Below are 24,552 nucleotides of genomic sequence, written 5' to 3'. Positions count from 1 at the left end.
CTGTGACATTATTTTTACAGAAAAATGATCCAGATGCAGCCTTATGGATGGTGAGCAATGCAATTTCAATGCATCTTTGTGGTTTATCTTCATAGCTTCATAACTGTAACCTCATTGTGTGAAAGATTGAATAAGCTATTGCACACACAGATACACACACACACACACACACACACACACACACACACACACACACACACACACACACACACACACACACACACACACACACACACACACACACTCCAGGAGAAGTGATCCCAGATCTATTGCAATGCTTATACAACACAGACCTGGATATCATCATACTAAAATACACAATTTTGTCTGTCTGGCTGACAGAACCACAATACAACCACAAACCACAATACGTGCTGACAGAACCATTTTTTTCACCACAATACATTTAGTTGTTACTTATTCAATCGCAACCAAACTTGACAGGACAACTAAGGGTCACACGATGGAGGTTGTAGCGATTAAACTCCCCTCTCCCTCCTCCACCACAAGGGGTTTTTCCCCGCCAAGGATGTTGCGTGTTGAGGTGTATAACCCTGTTAAGATAGCTAATCATGACATTTTATCAAGGCTGATTCTAATAACAAAAGTAATAACAATGCAAATGATAATAGCATAATAGTATTATTACAAAACAATATTAATACTAATAACATCCCATCCCCCGGGCGTTTCTCCTCCTTGAACAAAGACGTGCGTGTTAATGTGTATAAAAAGCTTATTGTGGAGTTTTGTGGGAGCAATGGCCTCTACCAGAAGTAAAAATATTATAAACCACAAAGAACTATGATGACATTTCTAAACAGTTGCTGCTGCTGTTTAACACTAAACTGAAAGAAATTTGTAGGAAACCCAACAGTGAGGCAATCTATGTTTATTGCGTCAATTAACGGACCTGAGCAAAGATCTACGGTAATCTATATACCCCAAAAGGGTTAATAATATGACTCCGCCAAAGTGGCGTTCTTCCAAGGCGTTTTTCATGGCATTTTCCAAAGCCACTTCTAATAACAAAAGTAACAAGAAAGAGCAATCACAGATTGCAGACCCTCGCCAGGATGTGTGTTCAGTGGTTTTTAAGGCTTTTGTGTTAAAAACAAATCTGGTGGCCGAACCACGTGACCGATGACGTCATCATTTTTTTTCTCCACCAATTTATCCCTAGATGACGCTCAAGAAATTTCATCTTGATTGGATGAAGTTTTGTACTTGTCGAATTATGACGTCATAATGGAGGCACCTATGACATCATCATTAACATATTTTATTCCCCATGGAGAGTTCTTTGCAATGAGCCATGTCTCAATTTTTTCAATGCAGCGCTTTCGGAGCTATAGAGGTGCAAATTTTTTCGGTTGCTCCAAGATGGCAGCTGAACCACGTGACGTATGACGTCATAATTATAATTTAACAATTATACAGGTGGAGTTGCACCTATGGTGAAAATTTCCTGTCAATCGGACCAACAGTTGCAGAGAAAATCATATTTATTCTTTGCGGAAAACAGACAAACAAACAAACGGACTCGAATGCAATCCCCTCTCCTCTGGCGGGGGTAACAAGAAAAAGGGCAATCAGAGATTGCAAGCCCTCACGGGGATGTATTTTCAGTGGTTTTAAAGGCTTTTGTGTTAAAACAAATATGGCGACCGAACCACGTGACCGATGACGTCATCATTATTTGTTTTCTATACTAATTTATTCCGAGATTATGCTCAATAAATTTCTTGATCGGTGAAGTTTTGTACTTGTCGAATTATGACGTCATAATGGAGGCACTTATGACATCATCATTAACATATTTTATTTCCCATGGAGAGTTCTTTACAATGAGCAATGTTTCAATTTTTTCTATTCAGCACTTTCGGAGATATAGAGGTGCAAAGTTTTTCGGTTTTTCCAAGATGGCGGCCGAACCACGTGACTGATGACGTCATCATTAACATATTTTATTCCCCATGGAGAGTTCTTTACAATGAGCCATGTCTCAATTTTTTCTATTCAGCACTTTCGGAGATATGGAGGTGCAAAGTTTTTCGGTTTTTCCAACATGGCGGCCGAACCACGTGACCGATGACGTCATCATTTATTTTTTTTCTCCACCAGTTTATGCCGACATGGCGCTCAAGAAATTGCATCTTGATTGGATGAAGTTTTGTACTTGTCGAACTCTGCTGTCATAATGGAGGCCTTGGGCCTAGAGAGTTAAAAATTTGGCACAGTCTATTCCAAGGCAAGGAAAATATGTGTAAAGTATGGCGATGCTATGTGCAACGATGTAGACGTAGTACTGCACACAGACAGACAGACCAACCAACCAAAATACTTGCCGGAATTTTTTCAAACAGACTTTCAAACAAACAGAATTTTTTCAAACACTTTTCAAACAGAACAAACAGACTCAAATGCAATACCCTCTCCTCTGGCGAGGGTAACAAGGGGTTTTGTGACTTGTGATATTTCATCCCCCCCACCCCACCCCCCCTCCCCCCCCCCCCCCCCCCACACCCTTACGGAAGTGAAAATTTTATTATAGGGAATGGTGAGGCACGTTCTGATCCTTTAAATGACCTGATCGACCATATTATGGTGTCATGCACGGTCTGATCCTTTAAATGACCTGATCTCCCACATTATGGTGTCATGCACGGTCTGATCTTTTAAATGACCTGATCTACCATAGTATGGTTTCATGCATGGTCTGATCCTTTAAATGACCTGATGTAACATATTGTTATGTCTGGCGGGGTAGTGATATGTAGAGCAGATAGAGCTGAGTAGGTAACATGCTTCGAGGTATCGCGGTAAGGAAAACTACCTGTAATAAGTTCTTCATGTGTAGGCGTTTTGTCGGTAAGGAGTATACTTGTGAATCTACCAGGAGGTTCGTGTGTTAAGTAGAGTTAGGGATTAAAGAGTAGCGCCCCTGTGTGTGCTCACCTGGTTAGCCAAACCTTTGTCCCTTTTGGCACTGCAGACCAACATAGACATTCCGACGGATCCTTAGCACAACACTAAATAACGCCCTTCCCTGACATGACTTAGGAAGAAACCAGGCCAGGACACCGCCGCATGGCCGCTGCCATGTCCACCTCCGACAGGCCTATCCACTTTGAGTACCACGCCGAGGAGGGCTGTGATCTGTTGGCGCGAATGTACGCGGAAGGCGCGAAGCGGGTCGACAAAGGGAGGGAAGTTACGAGGCTCTGGTTGGGTGCCGCGCTTAGGCTGACGTCACTGCCCGAGGTTATAAAAAGAACACGCGGAACTCTGCGCGCAGATTCCTGGCCCTGGCAGTCCCGGTGCGATCTTGAGTGGGGAGAGTCCTGTCCCTTGTTGCATTGGTTTGCAGTTCACGGCCTGAGTTGACCAGTAGTTGAGTTGCTCTCTTGGTGTTTGGACATCTACGCTCGTGCTCTGGCAGTCTCTAGCGGCGCTCGGTTTTCTTCGTCTGGCGCAACCCGAGTTGGGTCGTAGTCCGGGTGGAGTTCGCTTGCTTTTGACCTCGTTTGGAGTCGCCGGCCTGCGTTGGATGCGTGGTGCTTTTTCGTGGTGCTGGGTGCTTTGGAGTTTGGAGCGAGGGACCTCGTGGCGTGCGATCGGCGCTTGTGGAGCTTGGAGCGAGGCCTCGTGGGTCCATCGGGGCCGAACGGAGCCGTGTTGGACGGCAGCCAAAGACAAGACGACAAAGTCCAGATAAGCCCGAGCTCCGTGGTTACACTTTACATAACGAACATGTTATTTTGGTAGTTCATAATCCCTCGTCTGTATTTGATATCTGTGTGTGTGGGATCCCAAATTAGGACTTAGGTTTATCGTCGCATTTTCCTGTCCTTGCCCTTTTTATTACAATAAACCCTTATATTATTTTGCTGTGCATACTTGAACGCAGTTTCCGGGTGATTGATTTAATAGGTAAGGCTGCAGGGCTCTCGCCGCTCCCTTCCATCCTGCGCGCTTTGGTGTAGCTTTTTGGTTCCGGAGCCCAAAATTGAGTTTTCGCCTCAGGGGCTAAGGCCCTCGCGATCGGCATCCGTGATCGCCTGATATTAATCAAAGGTCACGCGACAATATTATGGTGTCATGCATGGTCTGATCCCTTAAATGACCTGATCTACCATATTATGGTGTCATGCATGGTCTGATCCTTCAAATGACCTGATCTACCATATTATGGAATCATGCACGGTCTGATCCTTTAAATGACCTGATCTACCAGAGCATTGTTTCATGCACGGTCTGATCCCTTACGCTTAAATGACCTGATTTACCATATTATGGTGTCATGCATGGTCTGATCCTTTAAATGACCTGATCTCCCATATTATGGTGTCATGCACGGTCTGATCCTTTAAATGACCTGATCTCCCATATTATGGTGTCATGCACGGTCTGATCCTTTAAATGACCTGATCTACCATATTGTTAAGTCGGTTGGGTAGGCATATATCGATTTAGGTAGATCTGCATAGGTATCATGTTTCGTCTGTCGTGCTGGAGAATCTCGATGTAATTTTTGTTTCGGCGGTTTGTCGGATCAAGAGTATACCTGTGATCATACAAGGATGATCGTGTGTTATATAGTTGTAGGGACTAAGCTAATTCCTCTGTGTGTCAGACCTGGTGATCAGTCCTTTGTCCCGTATGGCAGCACATCATACACATTTGATTGGCCCATTACAACATGCATTTTAAAGGCCATTTTCCCTGCTAGAGCGGGGGTTAGCCTTGCGGTCCCCATGACAATCTTCTCCATTTTGCCCTATTTTCTGCATCTCTCCTTGTTAACCCCCTTGCCCGCATTTCTTCTTCCACCAACTTTAGCCAAGTCTTTCTCGGTCTTCCCCGTCCTCTGCTTCCTTCTACATTCATTTCCATCACTCTTCTCAACCAGTCACTTTCATCCTTCCTCAACACATGACCAAACCATCTCAACCTGTTCCTCTTCACAGCATCAATCACAGGCTCTGTTCCCATCATCTTTCGCAATTCATCATTTGTCTTCCTCTCTCTCTCAACGATACTCCGCACATCCGTCGAACCATTCGCATTTCCACCCTTTCCAACCTTCGTTGCTGCTCTACGTTCATTACCCATGTCTCGCTCCCATAAATCATAACACTTCTCACACATGCAGCATACACCTTTCCCTTCAGCTTCAACGACACTCCCCTCATCATCAGCACGCCACTCAGTTCCCGAAACTTCTTCCATGCACATCTCACTCGAGCAACCGTTGCCGAGTCTGATCCACCTTCTCCATTCAGCATGTCTCCGAGGTAGCAAAATGTTTTCACACCTTCCAGCTTCACGCCGTCTCCAAGATCCAACTCAACATCTCCTCCATCTGCAGCTCCCTCTGTGCACACCTTACACTTGAATGGAGCTGCCACACTGGTTAATGACCCTCTCAGACCACTACATTTTTGATGAACCCACTCAGCGCACATTGTACATTGAATGGAGTTCACTCCGACACCCTTCCTACACACAGCACAGGGCCACTTCCCAGTTCTTTCCACCTCACCACATGCTTTACCACTTGCCATCACCTTCGTCTTTCCGATATTCACCTTCAGACCTTTTGTCTCCATACATTCCTTCCACGTGTTCATCTTTTCCTTCAGTCCATCCATACTTTCCACAATCAACACCAGATCATCTGCATACAACAACTCCCATGGTAAACCCTCCTTTACGTTCTGAGCCAGCACCTCCATCACAGCTACAAATAGTAGTGGACTTAGTACCGACCCCTGATGCACTCCCACCTTCACCTCAAACTCACCACTGTTCCCGTCCTTCGTCCTTACAGCTGTGCGTGCTCTTTTGTACATTGCCATCACTACTCTGATCAACCATTCCTCCACTCCTAACTTCCTCAATGCCCATGTCAATACTTTGCGTGGTACCCTATCGAATGCTTTCTCCAGATCAACAAACCCAAGAAACAACTTCTTCCTCTTCTCCATGTACTTCTCCTGCAACTGCCTCACAATGAAAAGCACGTCTGTCGTTCCTCTTCCTGGCATGAATCCAAACTGCATTTCGTCAATCTTCACTTTCTTCCTTATCCTCCTCTCCAACACCCTTTCCAATACCTTCATTCCATGCTCCAATAACTTTATCGCTCGGTACGAGCCACACTCCAGAGGGTCACCTTTCCCCTTGTATAGAGGGACGAGGGTACTCAGTTCCCAATCCACTGGAATGCGGCCTTCTTTCTCCACCAGATTACAGATCTCTGTCATTCTCTTCACACCCCAACTTCCTGCTGCCTTCAACATATCTCCCACAACTCCCGTCGGCCCTCCCGCTTTTCTACCCTTCATTGCTTTTATCGCTTCCTCAACTTCCTTCTCAGTTATCCTCTCTGCCGGTCCTAAAACTGGGTTACTCTCTATGTTGCCATCCCATTGATTGGCCCATTAGCACAACATTAATTCATTCCCCGCCGCCACAATGACTGACCGGAAAGACGAGCAGGAAGCAGCCGCGTACAAAGGCGCCATGGCAAGCAGACATCGTGCAAGGCAGGAAATAGCCATGCCCAGAAGGACTCTTGATTGACAGGAGGGGGAGGGGCGAGCAACACCAAGAGCACCGATTGGAGAGTAAAGGACTTGTGATTGGCCACTGACCAATGGCATGGGAGCAGGGCGCCAAGCACTCGGCCAATGGGAGGGGACGGATGAGTTCGGAAGATTCGGGAAGGCTAGAAACGACGCACTGATTGGGAGAGATAGAGAGTGACGTCAGAAGACGATCAGGAAAACCACTCGCTGACCGACATTTTCTCTCTTCGCCTCTGCCCGTCTTCGCCTCTGCTTCTCTCTTCCCTTTGCCTCTTCCTCTGGACTGTCCCTCCGTGGTGGACCTGTTCTTGCCTTTGGACTTTGGTGGGGAGACCAGCACCGATGATTCTCTTCCCCTGCGTTTGCATACGAATGACGAGCGAGGCTTGTGGTTGGAGCGCTGACGAGCGATCGCGCCGAGGGCCGCTCTGTGCCAATGACCAGGCAGTTCGCGCCAACCGGGGCCACGTTGGACGACGGAGCTGCACAACCAGACGATTCCTGACGGACGCTACACATCCAGACAGATAAGCCCGGGCACAAAAGTGCACACAACGATTCCTTTGATTCATCCTTCCATTGTGTGTATTTGAAGTGAGGTGTGGGAGCTCTCCATTAGAGGGGTTTAGTTTTTACCAGCACGTTCTCTGTTATCAGGTCCGTAATAAATATTCCTGTTGTACATTTTATATCCGTTTTGGTTTGATTTATTGATTTTTCAGGTTGAAGACATCGGTCCGTGAAGGTAAGTCGGCATTCTTCATTCCGTCTCGCATATGATCCGCCCTCAATTGAAAACGCCTCATTAAGCTCGAATCCATCCGTGGATGCTCTGTCTTAACTGAGAGCGTCTGCACGACAATATTATGGTCTTTCAGCGACTCCACTCTTGACACCACATTCCCCCATGAGAGCCAAAGGTCCTCCATGTAGGAGAGCATCACTTCTTCATCTGCAACCTACTCCTGCCACCGTAGGCGGAAGAGCTGAATATTGAGGGCTTTCAACTTGATGGCATTCACCATTTTTACGACATTGACAAGGACCAGTCTTAGCTCTGGTGGCAGCGTCATAAATGCCAGAGCATGTCGATGGATCATTCAATGAAATGGTTTTGAGTCAGGATTCCCCTCCTTCATTCTTGCTTGAAATCCCAAACGTTTGCCAATCATCACCGGTGCTCCGTCAGTTGTACACGCACACACAATGTTCCACAAAGTCCCTCGGCCTGGAAAAAAAAATTCAGGAAAACGACCTCTCCTCTAGTCGTGGATTCCAGAGCATGGCAGAACAAGAACTCTTCCTTAAATTCCCCATCCTTAATGTAGCGTGTGAACACACGTAGCTCTGCACAACTAGCCACATCTGTAGATGAATCGAGATGAATTGTAAATTTTCCTAGAGGTGTCCCACATATTTCAGCAACCGCCAGCTGCTTGACGTCATCTGACATCTCTGAAATTAGCTGATGGACAATGTCATTTGAGGGAGGCACGAAAGTGACCTTCTCGGTATTATCTCAATCATGCAATGATCGATATCGTTGCGGCAAGGGATGATTGAACCGAATTCTCTGCCATATTATGTGGCTTTCTTTCTTGTGCAATCCTCAGTGACACCATGTACGGGGCACGGAGTCCCGCTTGATTCTGTTTTTATTGCACAGTCCCATCTCGGCATGCACAGCCACGTCTCGGGGTCCATCTCTGCGTTGTTCGTCTCTTCGTTGTTCGTCTCCGCGTTGTTCGTTTGTCTCCGCGTTGTTCGTTTGTCTCCGCGTTGTTGGTCTCCGCGTTGTTGGTCTCCGCGTTGTTGGTCTCCGCGTTGTTGGTCTCCGCGTTGTTGGTCTCCACGTTGTTGGTCTCCGCGTTGCTGGTCTCCGCGTTGCTGGTCTCCGCGTTGTTGGTCTCCGCGTTGTTGGTCTCCGCGTTGTTGGTCTCCGCGTTGTTGGTCTGCGCGTTGTTGGTCTCCGCATTGTTGGTCTCCGTGTTGTTCGTTTGTCTCCGCGTTGTTCGTTTGTCTCCGCGTTGTTCGTTTGTCTCCGCGTTGTTCGTTTGTCTCCGCGTTGTTCGTTTGTCTCCGCGTTGTTCGTTTGTCTCCGCGTTGTTCGTTTGTCTCCGCGTTGTTCGTTTGTCTCCACGTTGTTTGTCTCCGCGTTGTTTGTTTGTCTCTGCATTGTTGTTTGTCTCCGTGTTGTTTGTCTCCGCGTTGTTTGTCTCCGCGTTGTTTGTCTCTGCGTTGTTTGTCTCCGCGTTGTTGTCCCCTGTCGCCCCGCGGAGCGAAAGGGTGACTGTGGTTTTCCCCTCCGTCCGTGTGTGCGTCCGTCCGTGCGTCCGTCCGTCTGTGCGTCCGTGTGTGCGTCCGTCCGTGCGTGCGTGCATGCGTAAGCGAAGGACCGAATTCTAATTTGGTGTGTGGGTGCAACCCACGTCAAAATCCAAGATGGCCGCCGCCATGTATGGCTGAACCTTGAGCGGAATATCTTGAAAAATAAGTGAAGTACCAACTTCTAATCTGGTGTGTGGGTGTATCTAGGCATAAGGAAGAACGCTATTGAAAATTGGGTCGCCACGTCAAAATCCAAGATGGCCACCACCATATATATGTCTGAACCTTGTGAGCAAAATATCTTGAAAAATAAACGAACTACTAACTTCTAATCTGGTGTGTGGGTGAATCTACGCATAAGGGAGAACGCTATTTAAATTGGGTCGCCACATCAAAATCCAAGATGGCCGCCTTGCGTCTTCCACTTTGTCAACTCATCACTTCACCGACGGGGGACCGAGGCGTAACGCGCTTGTTCACACTCACCTTTCCGCTGTTGCTCATCCCATCGCGCCTTTTCGGGTTTGCCACATGGCAGCATTTGCTTGGCATTCCCTCGATAGGAAATCTTTGAAAAATGTCTTCATTTAAATTCACTTTGCACAGATCCAAAGTTTGTAACAACTTGCAGTTTGAGCACAAACAAGCATTTCCATTTAGAATCTTCACCAAAATCGAATCATTTCATCCTTGATACATATCTAACCTCTCCACAAAATGTTTTCCGAATACATCCACAATATTTTGAGATATCTTGCTCAGAGGCAGACAGACAGACAAACAAACAAGACGACGTCATGCAGAGCACGATACTTGAAAAATCCACCCCTCCCCCCCCCCCCCCCCCTCTCCAAAAGGTTTCAATTGATCCATCAAATTGTCCATTTCATCAAGATTAAAATTGACGATCTTCATCAAAGCTCAGTGATGCGCTATTGTTACGGATTCGTCACTTCCGTTGTTGTGATTTTCGTCCACTTGAAACATTTTTGGTTCCATGTACTATTATTGTTTTCAAAAAGTTTATTGTGTATGAACTGTTTTCAAAAGGTGGAAAAGTTAGTGTTAAAAAGAAACAGGAAACCGGATTGGGAACCGGATGACGACGAGGAAGAAGAAAAAAAGAAGGCGGTGCGAGTGGAGTCGGACAAGAAGCATAGTTGCTTTGCGGTCTGGAGCGAACGTTGGCGAGCAAGAGTCACGAGTGAACTTTGGGTTTCCCAGGAAAGGGATTCCTGCGACAGAGTGGTTATTGCTGTGACGGATTAACCTGCGTGTCAGGTTTTGCGATCGATTCAAGAGAGAATCATCGTCGGGCCGTTACATCTCGAGAACGGGCCGTCGGCCAAGAATAGGCCGTCGGCCGAGAACGGGCGTCGAGCAAGGTTTCTTTGCTTCGCTTCAGCCTGTGCGTGCCGCACAAGGTTTTTCTTTGCTTCACGTCAGCCGTTTTCACCGCTTTCAGACGTATCTGGTGTGTGTGTGCGTGTGTGTGTGTGTGTGTGTGTGTGTGTGTGTGTGTGTGTGTGTGTGTGTGTGTGTGTGTGTGTGTGTGTGTGTGTGTGTGTGTGTGCGCGCGCGCGCAACGCGGATATACCTGAAGGTAAATCTGAGGTTTGCCGACTGCGAGCTGTGGAACGTCCATACCCGAGGGCGTGATTTCCCAGTCGCCGGGAGGGCGCCTTTGGATTTCCCAGTCGCCTGGAGGGCGCCTTTGCACAGCCTTGGCAGCAGGGACTGTAACTGCCAACCCAACGGGATTCTGGTCTCGATTGGACATTGATCTGTCGATCGCTGGAGCGGATCGACTCTGGCTTGAAGCCGGGGATTAGAGACATTGGGGATGTTCTTGTTTCACTCACTTGGAGCACACACAGTGAGTTATCTATCTATAATTCCAGTAATCTCTGTGTGTATGTCTGTGTGTCTGTGACCGCTGTTTCTCGACAACCACGGGTCCGATATACTTGATACTTGCCAGATATATTGCTGGGGACCTGAGGATGTGCCTTTTCAAGGTTTCATATTAATCGGAGAAGTAGTTACCGAGCTATGTCCAAAAAACGATTCAACCAATCAAAGAGCAGCGAGCTATCACGTGTGCCGAACGTGGTGAACAGACTCTGCCTCGGACGGCACATTTGAGAGCGTATTCATTTATTTCACGTTGGCAAACTATGTTGGCGTTAAACTATGTTTTAAAACTAATTAAAACTAATTTGCGATTCATATGCGACCTTCCGGACAGTCAAATGAGGACGTCACTTCCGGACTTACGGATAGTCATAGTGACGACGTACTGATGCTGAACGTGGCGAGCAGACGCTGCCTCGGACGGCACATTTGAGAGCGTATTCATTTATTTGACGTTGCAATCTGTGTTGATTGTTGTAAGGTACGATCGATTGTAGTACACGTTTATAATAACTCTGCCGATACAGGCCCGATTAACTGCAGCGCCATCCGAGCTGCGGCGTCGGGACGATACATTCATTGTACGGTCACATCACGCACTTACGGGCACGCCCATGGGCCCATGGGCACGCCCAGACATTTTTTTTTTTTTTTTGGCAAGGAACGGGCACCCACGTACGGGTACGTCCTAGTATATTATAAAACTGATGGTACCATCATAGGATATTGATTGTACTTTTGATTCATATTATTGTTGTACTGTTATTCTTGTGTGATCTTAATACAATATTTGTTTGTGAGTAACAATTTGTGTGGCTTCACCATTGATCTTTTACATACAGAATAACACATTTTTCTGCCGTGACTCCTCTCGGGGCTCGGAGGTACACCGTGATCAGGGGGTCGGGGGAGCACGTAACACTATGCAATTGCTGTTTAATATTCAAGTTAATAAGATGAAAAGTGATGATTTTTCAGATGAAAATTGACGATTTTAGAAGTTTGACCTCCAGATGACCTTTGACCTCAAAATCTATAGGCTTCTCAATTGTGACGACCTCTACAACTTGGTGAAGTTTCAAGATGATCGGGTTATAATTGTGACCTGTAGGCGAGTGACAAACAGACAGACAGAACCACAAACACAACTGACCAATATACTTGAAAAATCTTCGATTTTGCGAGTAACAAGATGACGTCATGCGGAGCACGATACTTGCGAAATCCCTAAAACAAATTTGACCTTGTGGTGCTGGGCACAGAAACTCGAAGAGGCCGAATGGTGTGATGACGGCCGTCTTCGGTATGTCCTCTGTCCTGACGGGGACCTGGTGGTATCCGTGGATGAGGTCCACCTTGGAGAAGAGGGACATTTTCGCCAACCGGGTGGAAAAGTCCTGGATGTGAGGGACCGGGTAGCGGTCGGGGGTGGTAGCATTGTTGAGGCGGCGGTAGTCTCCGCACGGCCGCCACCCGCCGCCGGGCTTGGGCACAATGTGCAGCGGCGATGCCCATGCGCTGTTGGAGCGCCGGACGATGCCCAGTCGCTCCAGCGTGGCGAACTCCCCCTGCGCCACGGCGAGCTTCGCCGGGTCGAGCCGGCGCGCCCGGGCGTAGACCGGTGGCCCGACGGTGGGGATGTGATGCTCCACCCCGTGCTTGACGGCCACCGCCGAGAAAGTGGGCCGCGTGAGGGCCGGGAAACTGGCGAGGAGGCGGGTGAACGCGTCCGCTGCCGGAAGCGTGCAGACCAACCTCGCCGGGACAGAACCGCTCAGCAAGCCGCTTGGCGAGCCGCTCGGTGAGCCACCCAGGGAGCTGCTCAACGAACTGCTCAGCGCGCAAGCAAGCAAGCTGAAGGTTTCGGCTTGGACAAGGCGTCTGTGCCTCACGTCCACCAGCAGCCCATGCGCACAGAAGAAGTCCGCTCCGAGTAGGCCCATGGGGACACTAGCGGTAACGAACGACCACTGAAAGCTCTGCCCCCCGAACCACAGCGAGAGACAACGCTTTCCGAACGTGCGGATGGGCGAGCTGTTGGCGGCAAGCAAAGCGGGGCCCCGGCCCTCAGCTTGCTTGTCGGACGCGGAGGCAGGGAGGACGCTCACCTTCGCTCCCGTGTCGCAAAGGAAGCGACGACCCGAGGAGGTGTCCGTTATGAACAGCAGGCTGCCAGTATGGCCGACGCTCATGGCAGGAAGCGAGCGCCGGCCTGGCCGTTTCCCGACCTGCCAAAAGTACAAGGCGGGCGGCAGGACCTGGCCTTGTGGCCGAACCTGGTATGGAAATGACGCCAGGTCTGGCCCGGTGGTGGTTGTCGCGCCGGTTGTGACGACGGTGGTGGGCGGGGCGTGGCGGCGGCCACGCGCGGATCCGCCAAACCTACGCCGTGTTCGGGAGGATCCGAACGCCATGCCACGTGGCGATCCGAACCACTCGCGCCGTGCGCGGCGCCGGGATCCACGACGGCCGTGCTATATGCCGGCCGTGCGTCGTGGGCCGTGAAAACTTGTCCGCCTCCCTGGCCAGGGCGCGCGGTTCCGTAATGGTCGAACCGGCGAGCGCGAGCCGTACCTGTGCAGGTAGCTGGCGGAGGAAGCGAGCACGGAAGAGGAAATCCGCGTGGCCGTCGCCGAGCAGGGACAGCATGTAATCCATGCGGGCGGACGGTCGTGTGTCGCCGAGGACGGGAAGGTCCAAAAGACGGTCAGCGCGGTCAGCCTCTGTGAGGCCAAACGTGTCGAGGAGGAGTCGCTTGAGCGCCGCGTACTTGCTCTCGTCTGGCGGGTGCCGGAGGAAGGACACGACTCGGGCGGCCGTGCCGGATCAAAGGGCAGCGATCACGTAAAAGTACCTCGTGTCGTCCGCCGTGACGCCCCGAAGCTGGAATTGGGCCTCGGCCTGTAGAAACCAGGTGTCGGCCTGCACTTCCCAGAACTCCGGTAGCTTGATCGCGACAGCGTTGGTGGCCATAGCGCGTTCAGGGAACAGCAACGGCTGAACCAGTCGGAGGTCGCCAGTGTGGTGCTGGGCACACACGTTAAACAAAGGTAGGCCACAACGCTTTGGGTTAACTCGAGCTCTTTATTGCTTGCTCACTCGTCAGCACTGCCGTGCTCTGGACCGCGAGCCCGCGTGTATATCCGGAGGCCACGCCTCACCTGGGGCGTGGCCGACACCCACTGGTGCTCGGAATTATGTCACTGCGCCAGCGAGTCATCGTGTCCACCACAACCTCAAACATAATACGTTTTGTTGAATTCAACGACCAAACACGCAAATATCGCGATAGCTCGCCTATTCTTCAGGAAGGACACCATGGGATCTTTAACATCCACCAACTAATTCCGGCAGACGGGGTGTCCAGTTTTACATCCATCCGAGGGATGCTTTGCCCAACCTGAAAATCTCCAGGGTGACGGTTTACAACTGGGATGAGATTCAAATCCAGTCCCGATGGTTATGGCGAGTGTGCGTTCCTCGCAGGGCTCGGCCATCCTAATGTAGGAGCTAACAGTACACAGATGTTCACCTTCAAATAGAAAGTAGTTTAATGCAGGTTGCTGTTTGGACATTGTTTCCTTACTCCAAATAACAAGGAAAAATTATTAAACACGATAATTAACTTTATTCGGTCACGGGCGCCCTCCAGTGGCAACACTCAATATCACAAGTAAAATTTTTGGAGGCAATCCATATACAGTTCTGTATTATGTATTTATACAGTAACGCCTGGAAGTGTGTACACACTGGAAAGAATGCAAATGTCACTCATGTTTGCTTGCTGTATAAACACATGAATTGGGGGTTGGCTCTGCTGGTTGAGCTTGTATTGTACCGCTCACTTTTCCTTCTTCCCGCTCACTCTTCCTGCTCCCTGCTCACTCTTCCTGCTCCACGCTCACTTTTCCTGCTCCCCGCTCACTTTTCCTGCTCCCCGCTCACTTTTCCTGCTACCTGCACTTTTCCTGCTCCACCCTCACTTTTCCTGGTCACTTTTCCCACACCTAGGATAGAGTATCGAGTGCCGGCAATAGTAAACACCCACACCTAAGATAGAGTATCTAGTGCCGGCAATAGTAAACACCCACACCTTGGGTAGAGTATCTAGTGCCGGCAATAGTAAACACCCACACCTTGGGTAGACTATCTAGTGCCGGCAATAGTAAACACCCACACCGAGGATAGAGTATCTAGTGCCGGCAATAGTAAACACCCACACCTTGGGTAGAGTATCTAGTGCCGGCAATAGTAAACACCCACACCGAGGATAGAGTATCTAGTGCCGGCAATAGTAAACACCCACACCTAGGATAGAGTATCGAGTGCCGGCAATAGTAAACACCCACACCGAGGATAGAGTATCGAGTGCCGGCAATGGTAAACACCCACACCTAGGATAGAGTATCGAGTGCTGGCAATAGTAAACACCCACACCGAGGATAGAGTATCGAGTGCCGGCAATAGTAAACACCCACACCTACGATAGAGTATCTAGTGCTGGCAATAGTAAACACTGACACCTAGGATAGAGTATCGAGTGCCGGCAATAGTAAACACCCACACCTTGGGTAGAGTATCGAGTTCCGGCAATAGTAAACACCCACACCTTGGGTAGAGTATCTAGTGCCGGCAATAGTAAACACCCACACCAACGATAGAGTATCTAGTGCCGGCAATAGTAAACACCCACACCTACGATAGAGTATCTAGTGCCGGCAATAGTAAACACCCACACCTTGGGTAGAGTATCGAGTGCCGGCAATAGTAAACACCCACACCTAGGATAGAGTATCGAGTGCCGGCAATAGTAAACACCCACACCGAGGATAGAGTATCGAGTGCCGGCAATGGTAAACACCCACACCTAGGATAGAGTATCGAGTGCTGGCAATAGTAAACACCCACACCGAGGATAGAGTATCGAGTGCCGGCAATAGTAAACACCCACACCTACGATAGAGTATCTAGTGCTGGCAATAGTAAACACCGACACCGAGGATAGAGTATCGAGTGCCGGCAATAGTAAACACCCACACCTTGGGTAGAGTATCGAGTTCCGACAATAGTAAACACCCACACCTTGGATAGAGTATCTGGTGCCGGCAATAGTAAACACCCACACCTAGGATAGAGTATCTGGTGCCTGCAAAAGTAAACACCCACACTTAGGATAGAGTATATCGTGCCGGCAATAGTAAACACCCACACTTAGGATAGAGTATCTAGTGCCTGCAATAGTAAACACCCACACCTTGGGTAGAGTATCTGGTGCCTGCAATAGTAAACACCCACACCTTGGGTAGAGTATCTCGTGCCGGCAATAGTAAACACCCACACTTAGGCTAGAGTATCTAGTGCCGGCAATAGTAAACACCCACACCTTGGATAGAGTATCTCGTGCCGACAATTGTAAACACCCACACCTAGGATAGAGTATCTCGTACCGGCAATAGTAAACACCCACACCTAGGATAGAGTATCTAGTACCGGCAATAGTAAACACCCACACTTAGGCTAGAGTATCTAGTGCCGGCAATAGTAAACACCCACACCTTGGATCGAGTATCTAGTACCGACAATTGTAAACACCCACACCTAGGGTAGAGTATCTCGTACCGGCAATAGTAAACACCCACACCTAGGATAGAGTATCTAGTACCAGCAATAGTAAACACCCACACCTAGGATAGAGTATCTAGTACCGACAATTGTAAACACCCACACCTAGGATAGAGTATCTAGTACCGACAATTGTAAACACCCACACCTAGGATAGAGTATCTAGTACCGGCAATAGTAAACACCCACACCTAGGATAGAGTATCTCGTACCAGCAATACTAAACACCCACAACTAGGATAGAGTATCTAGTGCCGGCAATAGTAAACACCCACACCTTGGATCGAGTATCTAGTACCGACAATTGTAAACACCCACACCTAGGATAGAGTATCTAGTGCCGGCAATAGTAAACACCCACACCTTGGATCGAGTATCTAGTACCGACAATAGTAAACACCCACACTTAGGCTAGAGTATCTAGTGCCGGCAAGAGTAAACACCCACACCTAGGATAGAGTATCTCGTACCGGCAATAGTAAACACCCACACCTTGGATCGAGTATCTAGTACCGGCAATAGTAAACACCCACACCTTGGATCGAGTATCTCGTACCGGCAATAGTAAACACCCACACCTTGGATCGAGTATCTCATACCGGCAATAGTAAACACCCACAGAAATGAGTGACGACATAAACCCAGGTCAAGCTGAAGTTCTCCAAAAGTAGCAATGGCGTTGTTGTTGTTGTTGTTGTTGTTGTTGTTGTTGTTGTTGGCGGGTAGGGAATATTCCTGTCGATGTTTTTCCGTTCAGTGGCAGACGACGGCACAATGCTCACCTCTGCACTGTATCCACAAGAAAATCAAGTCCGCTCGTAAGATCCACGAGGAAGAGGAGGCGACTGACGTATGGCACAGTTGTAAAATCGTCGCCATTTGTACTCCCGTGAAGGAGTAACGCATTCGATCGTGTCCGTCCGTGTGTGTGTGTGTTCGTATGTTCGTGTGTTTGGGAACAAGATATCTGGAAAAGGTCCGAACGGATTTGGATGAAGGTTGGTGGGATGATTGCCCTTGGGATAAGGAAGAATTGATTAGTTTTTGGTGAAGCTCAGGATATTATTGGGGATGCAGGAATTTTTTACCATTGGAAGATCGGGCTCAGCAGCGGCCATCCACTGCGGGAGTATGCGCTCCACTGAGTGGCGTTCTAGTTGTTGTTTTTTGTATACAAGATCGAGGCGAGCGGGAGACGAGATGGGGAGAAAGAGGGAAGCACACAAGTACAACAGCAGAGAACAGGGACAACGGGAGATCTGGTGGAGGGAGAGGGCTTGGGGGGAGGAGGCATGGGAAGGGGGGTGGGGGTGGGAGAGGTAAAAAACACATGGACACCTCTAGAACTTCCAGGATTTGAATTAACGGGGGTATAAAAGATCAAGGTTTTGGATGGGGGAGGATAAGAGATGGTGGTGAACAGCTGTTGTAAAGACTTGGAGGGAGGCGTGGGATTGAAGAGAGTGAGGGAGTTTGTTCCAGAGGCGGGAGAAAAGAGGAATGAAGGAGTGAAGGTGAGCAGAGAGTCTTAAAGCCATTAGTTGTGGGCCTTGTCTTTTCCCCGTGGCCGGTACGAACACGGTGCTCTGCACCTGACGAACATGAGCACCAAAGGTCATGTGGTACCAGCATCAATCTGGAGTGTTCACGGAAGGTGAATGGTAGCTTGAGGTATGCCATTTCTCTCTGTTCCTTCAAGGGATACCAGAAGACGGGCACGACTGGCGTTGCACAGCATGGGAACGCCAGGACGAGTTTCTTAACGTCCGCCATTTCAGATCGTACCTGTGCGACGTACTGTGATGGAGGTGTCACCATTAGCCTCGGACTGTGTAACAGTGTTAAGGAGATCCTCAGCCAGATCCGCAGCGGCGGTAATGTCAGCTCTGCATTTGCTGTAAGTATCATGTGGATGTGTCATGGTAATCGTTGCAAGAACAACTCACGAAGGAGCAACTGGTCGAAGACGGAGGTGTGGTGGTCACCGAGAGGCTGCTGCATATGACGCAGTGGTTGTGTGGGTCTTCGATCTTCTATATCCTCGGTGGTGAAAGTGGCGCGTGGTGCTCAGAGGTGCTTGTACACTTTGAGCACGTGGGTCGTACCCTCTCCTATTACACCGATACATCTTGAATCATTTGAGTCCTGTCCTCAAATTTTTCTCTTCGTTACCTCAGCCATCGAAGGTGGACGGAGGTTATGTTTTCACCCCCTTTTGTCTGTCTGTGAGCACGATATCTCAAAAAGTTAAGGACGGATTTGGACAAAACTTAATATGCGGGTTGGGTGTTTGACAAGGATGAATTCATTGGATTTTGGTGAAGATCCGGAGACTATCATTTTAAAATTCGAATTACTTTATTCAGTGAAAACAAATAAATCAGATTGTACCGAATGCTTGGTGTTGGCTTAGCGGTTAGGGTGCCGGCTTGGGATCCTCGGATCCTGGGTTCGTTGGCTTAGCAGTTAGGGTGCAGGCTTGGGATCCTAGGATCCTGTGTTCGTTGGCTTAGCGGCTAGGGTGCAGGCTTGGGATCCTCGGATCCTGTGTTCGTTGGCTTAGCGGTTAGGGTGCCGGCTTGGGATCCTAGGATCCTGGGTTCGTTGGCTTAGCGGTTAGGGTGCCGGCTTGGGATCCTAGGATCCTGGGTTCAAATCCCAGTCGATCACTGAATTCTTCCAAGGTCGGCAAATTGAGTACCAGGTCACTGGTAATTCCCTGTGTGTTGCAAAAGGCGACTAACAGGGTTGGCGGCAGGAAGGGCATCGGGCCATAAAACATTGCTTCAAAAGGGGACCAAGGTGCCCGAAAAAGGCGAACCACTGCTCTGCGGGGGAAAATGGCGTCTGAAGGTGGTTCTGTTTCTTCTGTACCTAATGTAGATCACCAAAACAAGAAGGTAGCTTTGCTTACATTCGCTGGCTTGGTCTGTACAAACCCACCATGAGGTTGCATTTGATTTCAGGTGGTGTACGTGTGTCCGTCGCTGCTCAGTCTCGTGGTGGCCATCTCTCCATCCAGTACAGGTATATCTGCAATCTCCTTGCATCGTCCGTGGCATGCTTTGTTTATCGAATCTTTGTGTCTCAGGAAATGACTCCCTATTGAACACGTCTACTTGGCAGGGCATCATGTATGGCGCAGCCTTGCTGGTTTCCACTGCTCCGTTTGTCTGGTAGGGGCGGCACTCATCGGAATACACATGTACATGGCGGGACAGCCAATCACACTGCTGCAGGAAGAGCAGGGCAGGTGAGTCTGCACGTATCCATACAATTTCAGGCTTTGTCTTCACACCTGACGGAGCCTTTAAAATATCGCTCGTGCTGAAAGGCCCAGATGTGGTGAGAACATAATGTGGTCCGCGTGTCGCCCTTTGTGCATGCAGGGAGCTGGGTGGTCTGCTTCTGGTCGTACTGTGGTTAGCCCTGTGCCATGGCTCCCATGAGTAAGTGAAAGTTTGATTTCCTTCTAAAATGTTTGTTTAAAATCTGTACCAGGCTCGGCGGTGTAATGGTAAGAGCGTCCGCTCCAACCCTTGGAGGTCAGGGGCTCAAACCCGGCCGAGTCATACCAAAGACATTAGGAAATACCCCACTGAGTGTGGTGAAAAAGGTGGCACCATTGTTGTAACTTCATTGGTATCCATAGTGCCCAGGTAAGTGACGGCACTTCCTCCAAGCTCAGTGGCCGTGTTGGTTTTGTCTTACAATCCTGTGTTTTCTCATGTATCCGCCTGTATGTACATGGGTGTGAGATGTGTACGTGGCAGTTCCACTATGAGCCTTAGATCCTGTAAAGAAAAGTCCAGGAAGAAGTTCGGCCTTCCTGGACGTTCTCAGGTTGTTTGACATTTTTTGCATTTCAACCTCCAAGATAACAAAAGTCCTGCTTGAGAGAATGCCATATAGTTATTTGGGCGGTGTATGGACAACATATCGCTGCCTCCATCTCTGAGGCCTGGCCCATGTTGCCTATCGGGCCCATCCTTTCGATATTTGATCATCCTTTTAACAGTTGCTTTGGTTGTTTTACACTGAAGGAAAGACTTATAGGGAGGGCATGGCGATTGTGAATATGACAGCTCCGAACAGATATTTGGCTTTGTATAGCAGCACCAATATGGTGTCGTATAATGCCTTCTCTTGCAACTCGTGTAAATCCATTACCTTGTAGAGTGTGCCGTACTTTGAGGCTGGGGTTAAGCTGGTTGTCTTGCATGCTAACACTCGCTAGTGGACACAAAATATTGCTTGGTAACTTTTGCAAAGAGTAGGCCTTTGGGCGTCAATGTATTTTGCTGTAATCCATGGAAACTCAGCAATAATGGCGCAGCCACGCCTCAGTAATAACGCAACCTGCAAAATGGTGTTTCAGTTTATACATTCGGTTGTTGTTATATAGCCCCAAACAGTTCTTTTGAACGAGCCTGTGCCACGGGGTCAGCCGATTGATCTCCCTGGAGCGACCCAGAGATCCCCCACACCCAGGATGTTGTACGCACACCTTCACAACGTCAGGGCCACGGCAGAGTTCGACAGAGAGAGAGAGAGAGAGAGAGAGAGAGAGAGAGAGAGAGAGAGAGAGAGAGAGAGACACAGAGACAGAGAGACAGACAGAGAGACAGACAGAGAGACAGACAGAGAGACAGACAGACAAGAGGGAAAGGGCCGGTCCATGGAGGTCGGTCCATTGGCTCTCTGACCATGACGGCACTGCACTGACTAATCAGAGGAGCAGGGAAGGATGGGGAAGATTTAGCCCCCAACTTGCGTTGGGGGGTACAACCACCATGAAGAGGCGTCCCCGATAGTTGTATACCTTTGGTTGTGGCAACTGCTGATTATCATGAATAATAATCATCATCAATCATGAATAATAATAATAATAAAAGCAATAATAATCAGTAATTTCTTAATTATCATTTGACATCTGATTCACTGAATGAAATGGTGTTCAAGAGTTTCAGTAAACCATCATTGTTCAAACATAATGATGTTTGAACGTGCCAATGAATGAGTCAATTTCGGATTAAAAGCCATTTCACGGGATGTGCTGTTGGTATAAGCAGAGTAATGATGGATATTGTTACGTTTATGGGGGTAAGAGAATACCGTAGGAAAGGTAGGATTGAATAGGAAATAGTATGGACCGTGTAGGAGCATTTCGATTTACCAAGTAGGGAAAATGTAGCTTAACATTGTGTTTAAATGTACATTATACGAGGGGTGTTGCCGTGGTAATTAGTAGTAGGGATTAAGGTTGATTTCCCCTGTTCGTCATACCCTCTGTGGCCATCCCTAACATTTATAACATCAGCCAGCCGAGCCATTCACACTCCAGTGGACATGATAAGGCAAAGGCCATGTGGAGCAAAAATGGTTCGATGGGTGGGCGACAAGGCTGGCAGGCCACACCCCCGCCCCCCCCCCCCCCACAACCCACCAAGTGACGTGGCCACATGACGTAGGAGCGCGAGGGCGAAGCAAGGTGGAGAGAAGAGGGAGGAGCGAGTAGCCCTCGTTCAGTGTATTTGGAGTAGTGGGAACGTTTTCTGAGGGGAGCTTGCGAGTCTGAGAGAGGTCTGAGGAGATTGGAGTGTGCTAAGAGTGTGGAGAGATTAAAGACGGTCATCCTGCCTGCCTGCCTTGGCCCTGAGAGAGAAAGAGGGCCGTCTACGCTACTCGCCTCGATACCGGGTGCCCTCGGCATTGCCGCCATTTTGCCGGGCTTCCCGCCTGTGTGACTTCGGCCTTATACGGCTGCTAACTTACCACAGGGTCCATTTGGTCCAGTTGAGTGCCGGGGCGTGACTTTTATTTTGTTACTTCACCCTGTGTGTGTTTTTGTGCCTGTATGGAGGATCTTCGCCATAGTATTTTTTACCTCAGCACTTTCATTTATTCTCATTCCGCACCTTATTTTATTGTGAATAATTATTGTTACATTTTTGTACGTTGTTATTGTTGGGTTTTGGAATAAACCCGTGTGTTTGTGAGAATAAACGCTTTGTGGTTTTTCGTGCCCGCGCGCGTCGCACCCACCACAATTGGATCGCCTCGGGAGTTGAAGCTGGTTCGGCTCACCCATCCTCGGCTTGGTGGTAACCAGCTGCGGACAGGACGATATTAAACCGTACACGCTTCAAAAGCTGCAGCTCAGCTCCTTCTTCAAAGCCACATCTCCTTGAGGGCAAATGGTACATCATTTTAAACAGTCCCCACAATGCTCTTACGTGCATGTGTACACGTGTGTTCTTGCAGTCGCCCAGGTGGAGGAGATGCGCGTCTCGTTCTCGCTGGAATATTTGCTGTTTTGCCAATCCTGGCGTGGTGCCACGTTCATTACAACAAGAGCATCCAAGCTAGAGCACCTGCTCATTGCAAGCACTCGCTATGACTCTCGACTTACTCAAAAGGATACCCACTCACCACTTGCCTTACAGCAAAACTCACGTGCACCAGTGGCTGGTGGAATCTCAACTTTTGCAGTGACACATTGAAACTTGATCTGCCAGGGTGACCACAAAAACATCACCGATTCAATTTAATAAACCTTCTTTATTTATACCAACCAGGAGTACCCACCTGACATTGCCAGGTGCTGTTCTAATCCTGTTGGCATTTTGAAGAAATCAATGTTTTTTGTGGGGGCCTAAAACACTTCCCGACACCCACTAAGGAATGGGGTCAGGGATCATTTTATTTTTTATTTTATTATATTATTTTTTTGTATACAGAATCCAGGCTCGTGTAAGAGCGAACACATTGAACATGAAAACATGCACAGACACGTAAAACATGCAATGAAGGGAGCGGGAGACAAGAGGGGGAGAGAGGGAAGCACACAAGCACAACAACAGTGGAGAACAAGTACGTTGGTAGATCTGTGGAAGGGGGAGGGCTGGGGGAGGAGGGAGGGGTACACGGGATAAAGCAGATGAACACTTCTAGGAATTTCGGGAAAGAAGTTGGGGGTTGAAAGAGGTGGATTTGGGGTGTTTTAACGGGGGTAGAAAAGCTCAAGGTTTTGGATGGGGGAAGATCAGAGATGGTGGTGAACAGCTGTTTTGAAGGCCTGGAGGGAGTAGAGGGATTGAAGAGAGTGAGGGAGTTTGTTCCAGAGGCGGGAGTGAAGAGGAATGAAGGAGTGAAGGTGAGCAGAGAGTCTTGATTTTGGCAGTTTAACCATAAGAGGGTTGCAGGCAGATCTTGTGTGACCTGCAGGAATATTTGGGGGACAGAGCACAGACAGAGCAGGGGGGGCAAGGCCAGAGAGGAGTCGGTAGAAGACAGAAAGGCCACCAACCTGACTGTGGTGAGTGAGTGAAAGGAACTTTCACACAGCACATTTCACATCGAATGGAACTTTCACATTTATATTAACTTTCACATAGCTACAAACGCTTCGGCACTATAGAGCAATAAAATAGAAAAGTAAATAAAGTATTAACAAATGTGTTACATGAGTTAAAGTTTGTGTCCGTCCGTGATTCAGCGGCCACTTTCAGTGCTGCTTTTGCTTTTCTAACCTTGGTTTGAATGTGGGTCCAGAATGATATAAACTGTCATCCCGTTTTTTACAGACTGGGTTATTCATCAATGTGTGTGCCGGCCCTCGGATGGATGGCGGGCATCCCGTCTATTAGCATTCGTGGGTGGCCGTTAAAGATCCCATGGTGTCCTTTGTGAAGAGTAGGTGAGCTATTGCAAGCACCACGGCCAAATTAAAAATTCCTCTCCTAACTAGTCGAAAGTCATGCCTGGCCAGCCGGTTTATGAAGACTCGGGCCAAGCTTCTCCCAGCCAACCCCACAAGAAAGGTCGAATAATGGCGGCCGTTAAAGAAGAAGAAGAATCAATTGCACTTTTTATATACTAGTACACCCGCACACTACGGGAGCAGAAAAAAGGGTCATTCCTCTTTGGGGTATGTAGATTACAGTCGATCTATGGTCGGATCTCAAGAATATTGGGCGTGTGTTCATTTCCCAAGTTTCTTGTGAAGAGATCGCCAATAGTGGGGCGGCTTAGCCCAAATATTCAAAAGAATTGTGCATTTTGTGATACAAGCACCAAATTTGGCACAAATGTA

At 48.6% G+C, this 24,552-nt stretch overlaps 1 protein-coding gene across 2 annotated transcripts in view; it reads left to right on the top strand.

Moving 5' to 3' along the window:
* TMEM220 (transmembrane protein 220) overlaps positions 1-24,040 on the top strand; it is a 54,988-nt gene extending 30,948 nt beyond the window's left edge. Inside the window, exons 2-6 of one of the 2 annotated variants that reach the window (XM_068117806.2) lie at positions 21-50; positions 19,424-19,484; positions 19,584-19,710; positions 19,847-19,906; positions 22,722-24,040. In XM_068117806.2, coding sequence (XP_067973907.2) covers positions 21-50; positions 19,424-19,484; positions 19,584-19,710; positions 19,847-19,906; positions 22,722-22,857 — 414 coding nt within the window. In that variant the 3' untranslated portion in view covers positions 22,858-24,040. The remainder of the gene's footprint in view (positions 1-20; positions 51-19,423; positions 19,485-19,583; positions 19,711-19,846; positions 19,907-22,721) is intronic. The other variant, XM_068117807.2, reaches the window with a different exon arrangement.
* Positions 24,041-24,552: the final 512 nt, after the last annotated feature.

This window comes from Myxine glutinosa, chromosome 5 (genome assembly GCF_964187855.1).
Source record: "Myxine glutinosa chromosome 5, kmMyxGlut1.1, whole genome shotgun sequence".
Lineage (NCBI taxonomy): Eukaryota > Metazoa > Chordata > Myxini > Myxiniformes > Myxinidae > Myxine > Myxine glutinosa.
Note: the sequence above shows the minus strand (reverse complement) of the source record. Positions and strands in the feature narration are given on the sequence as shown.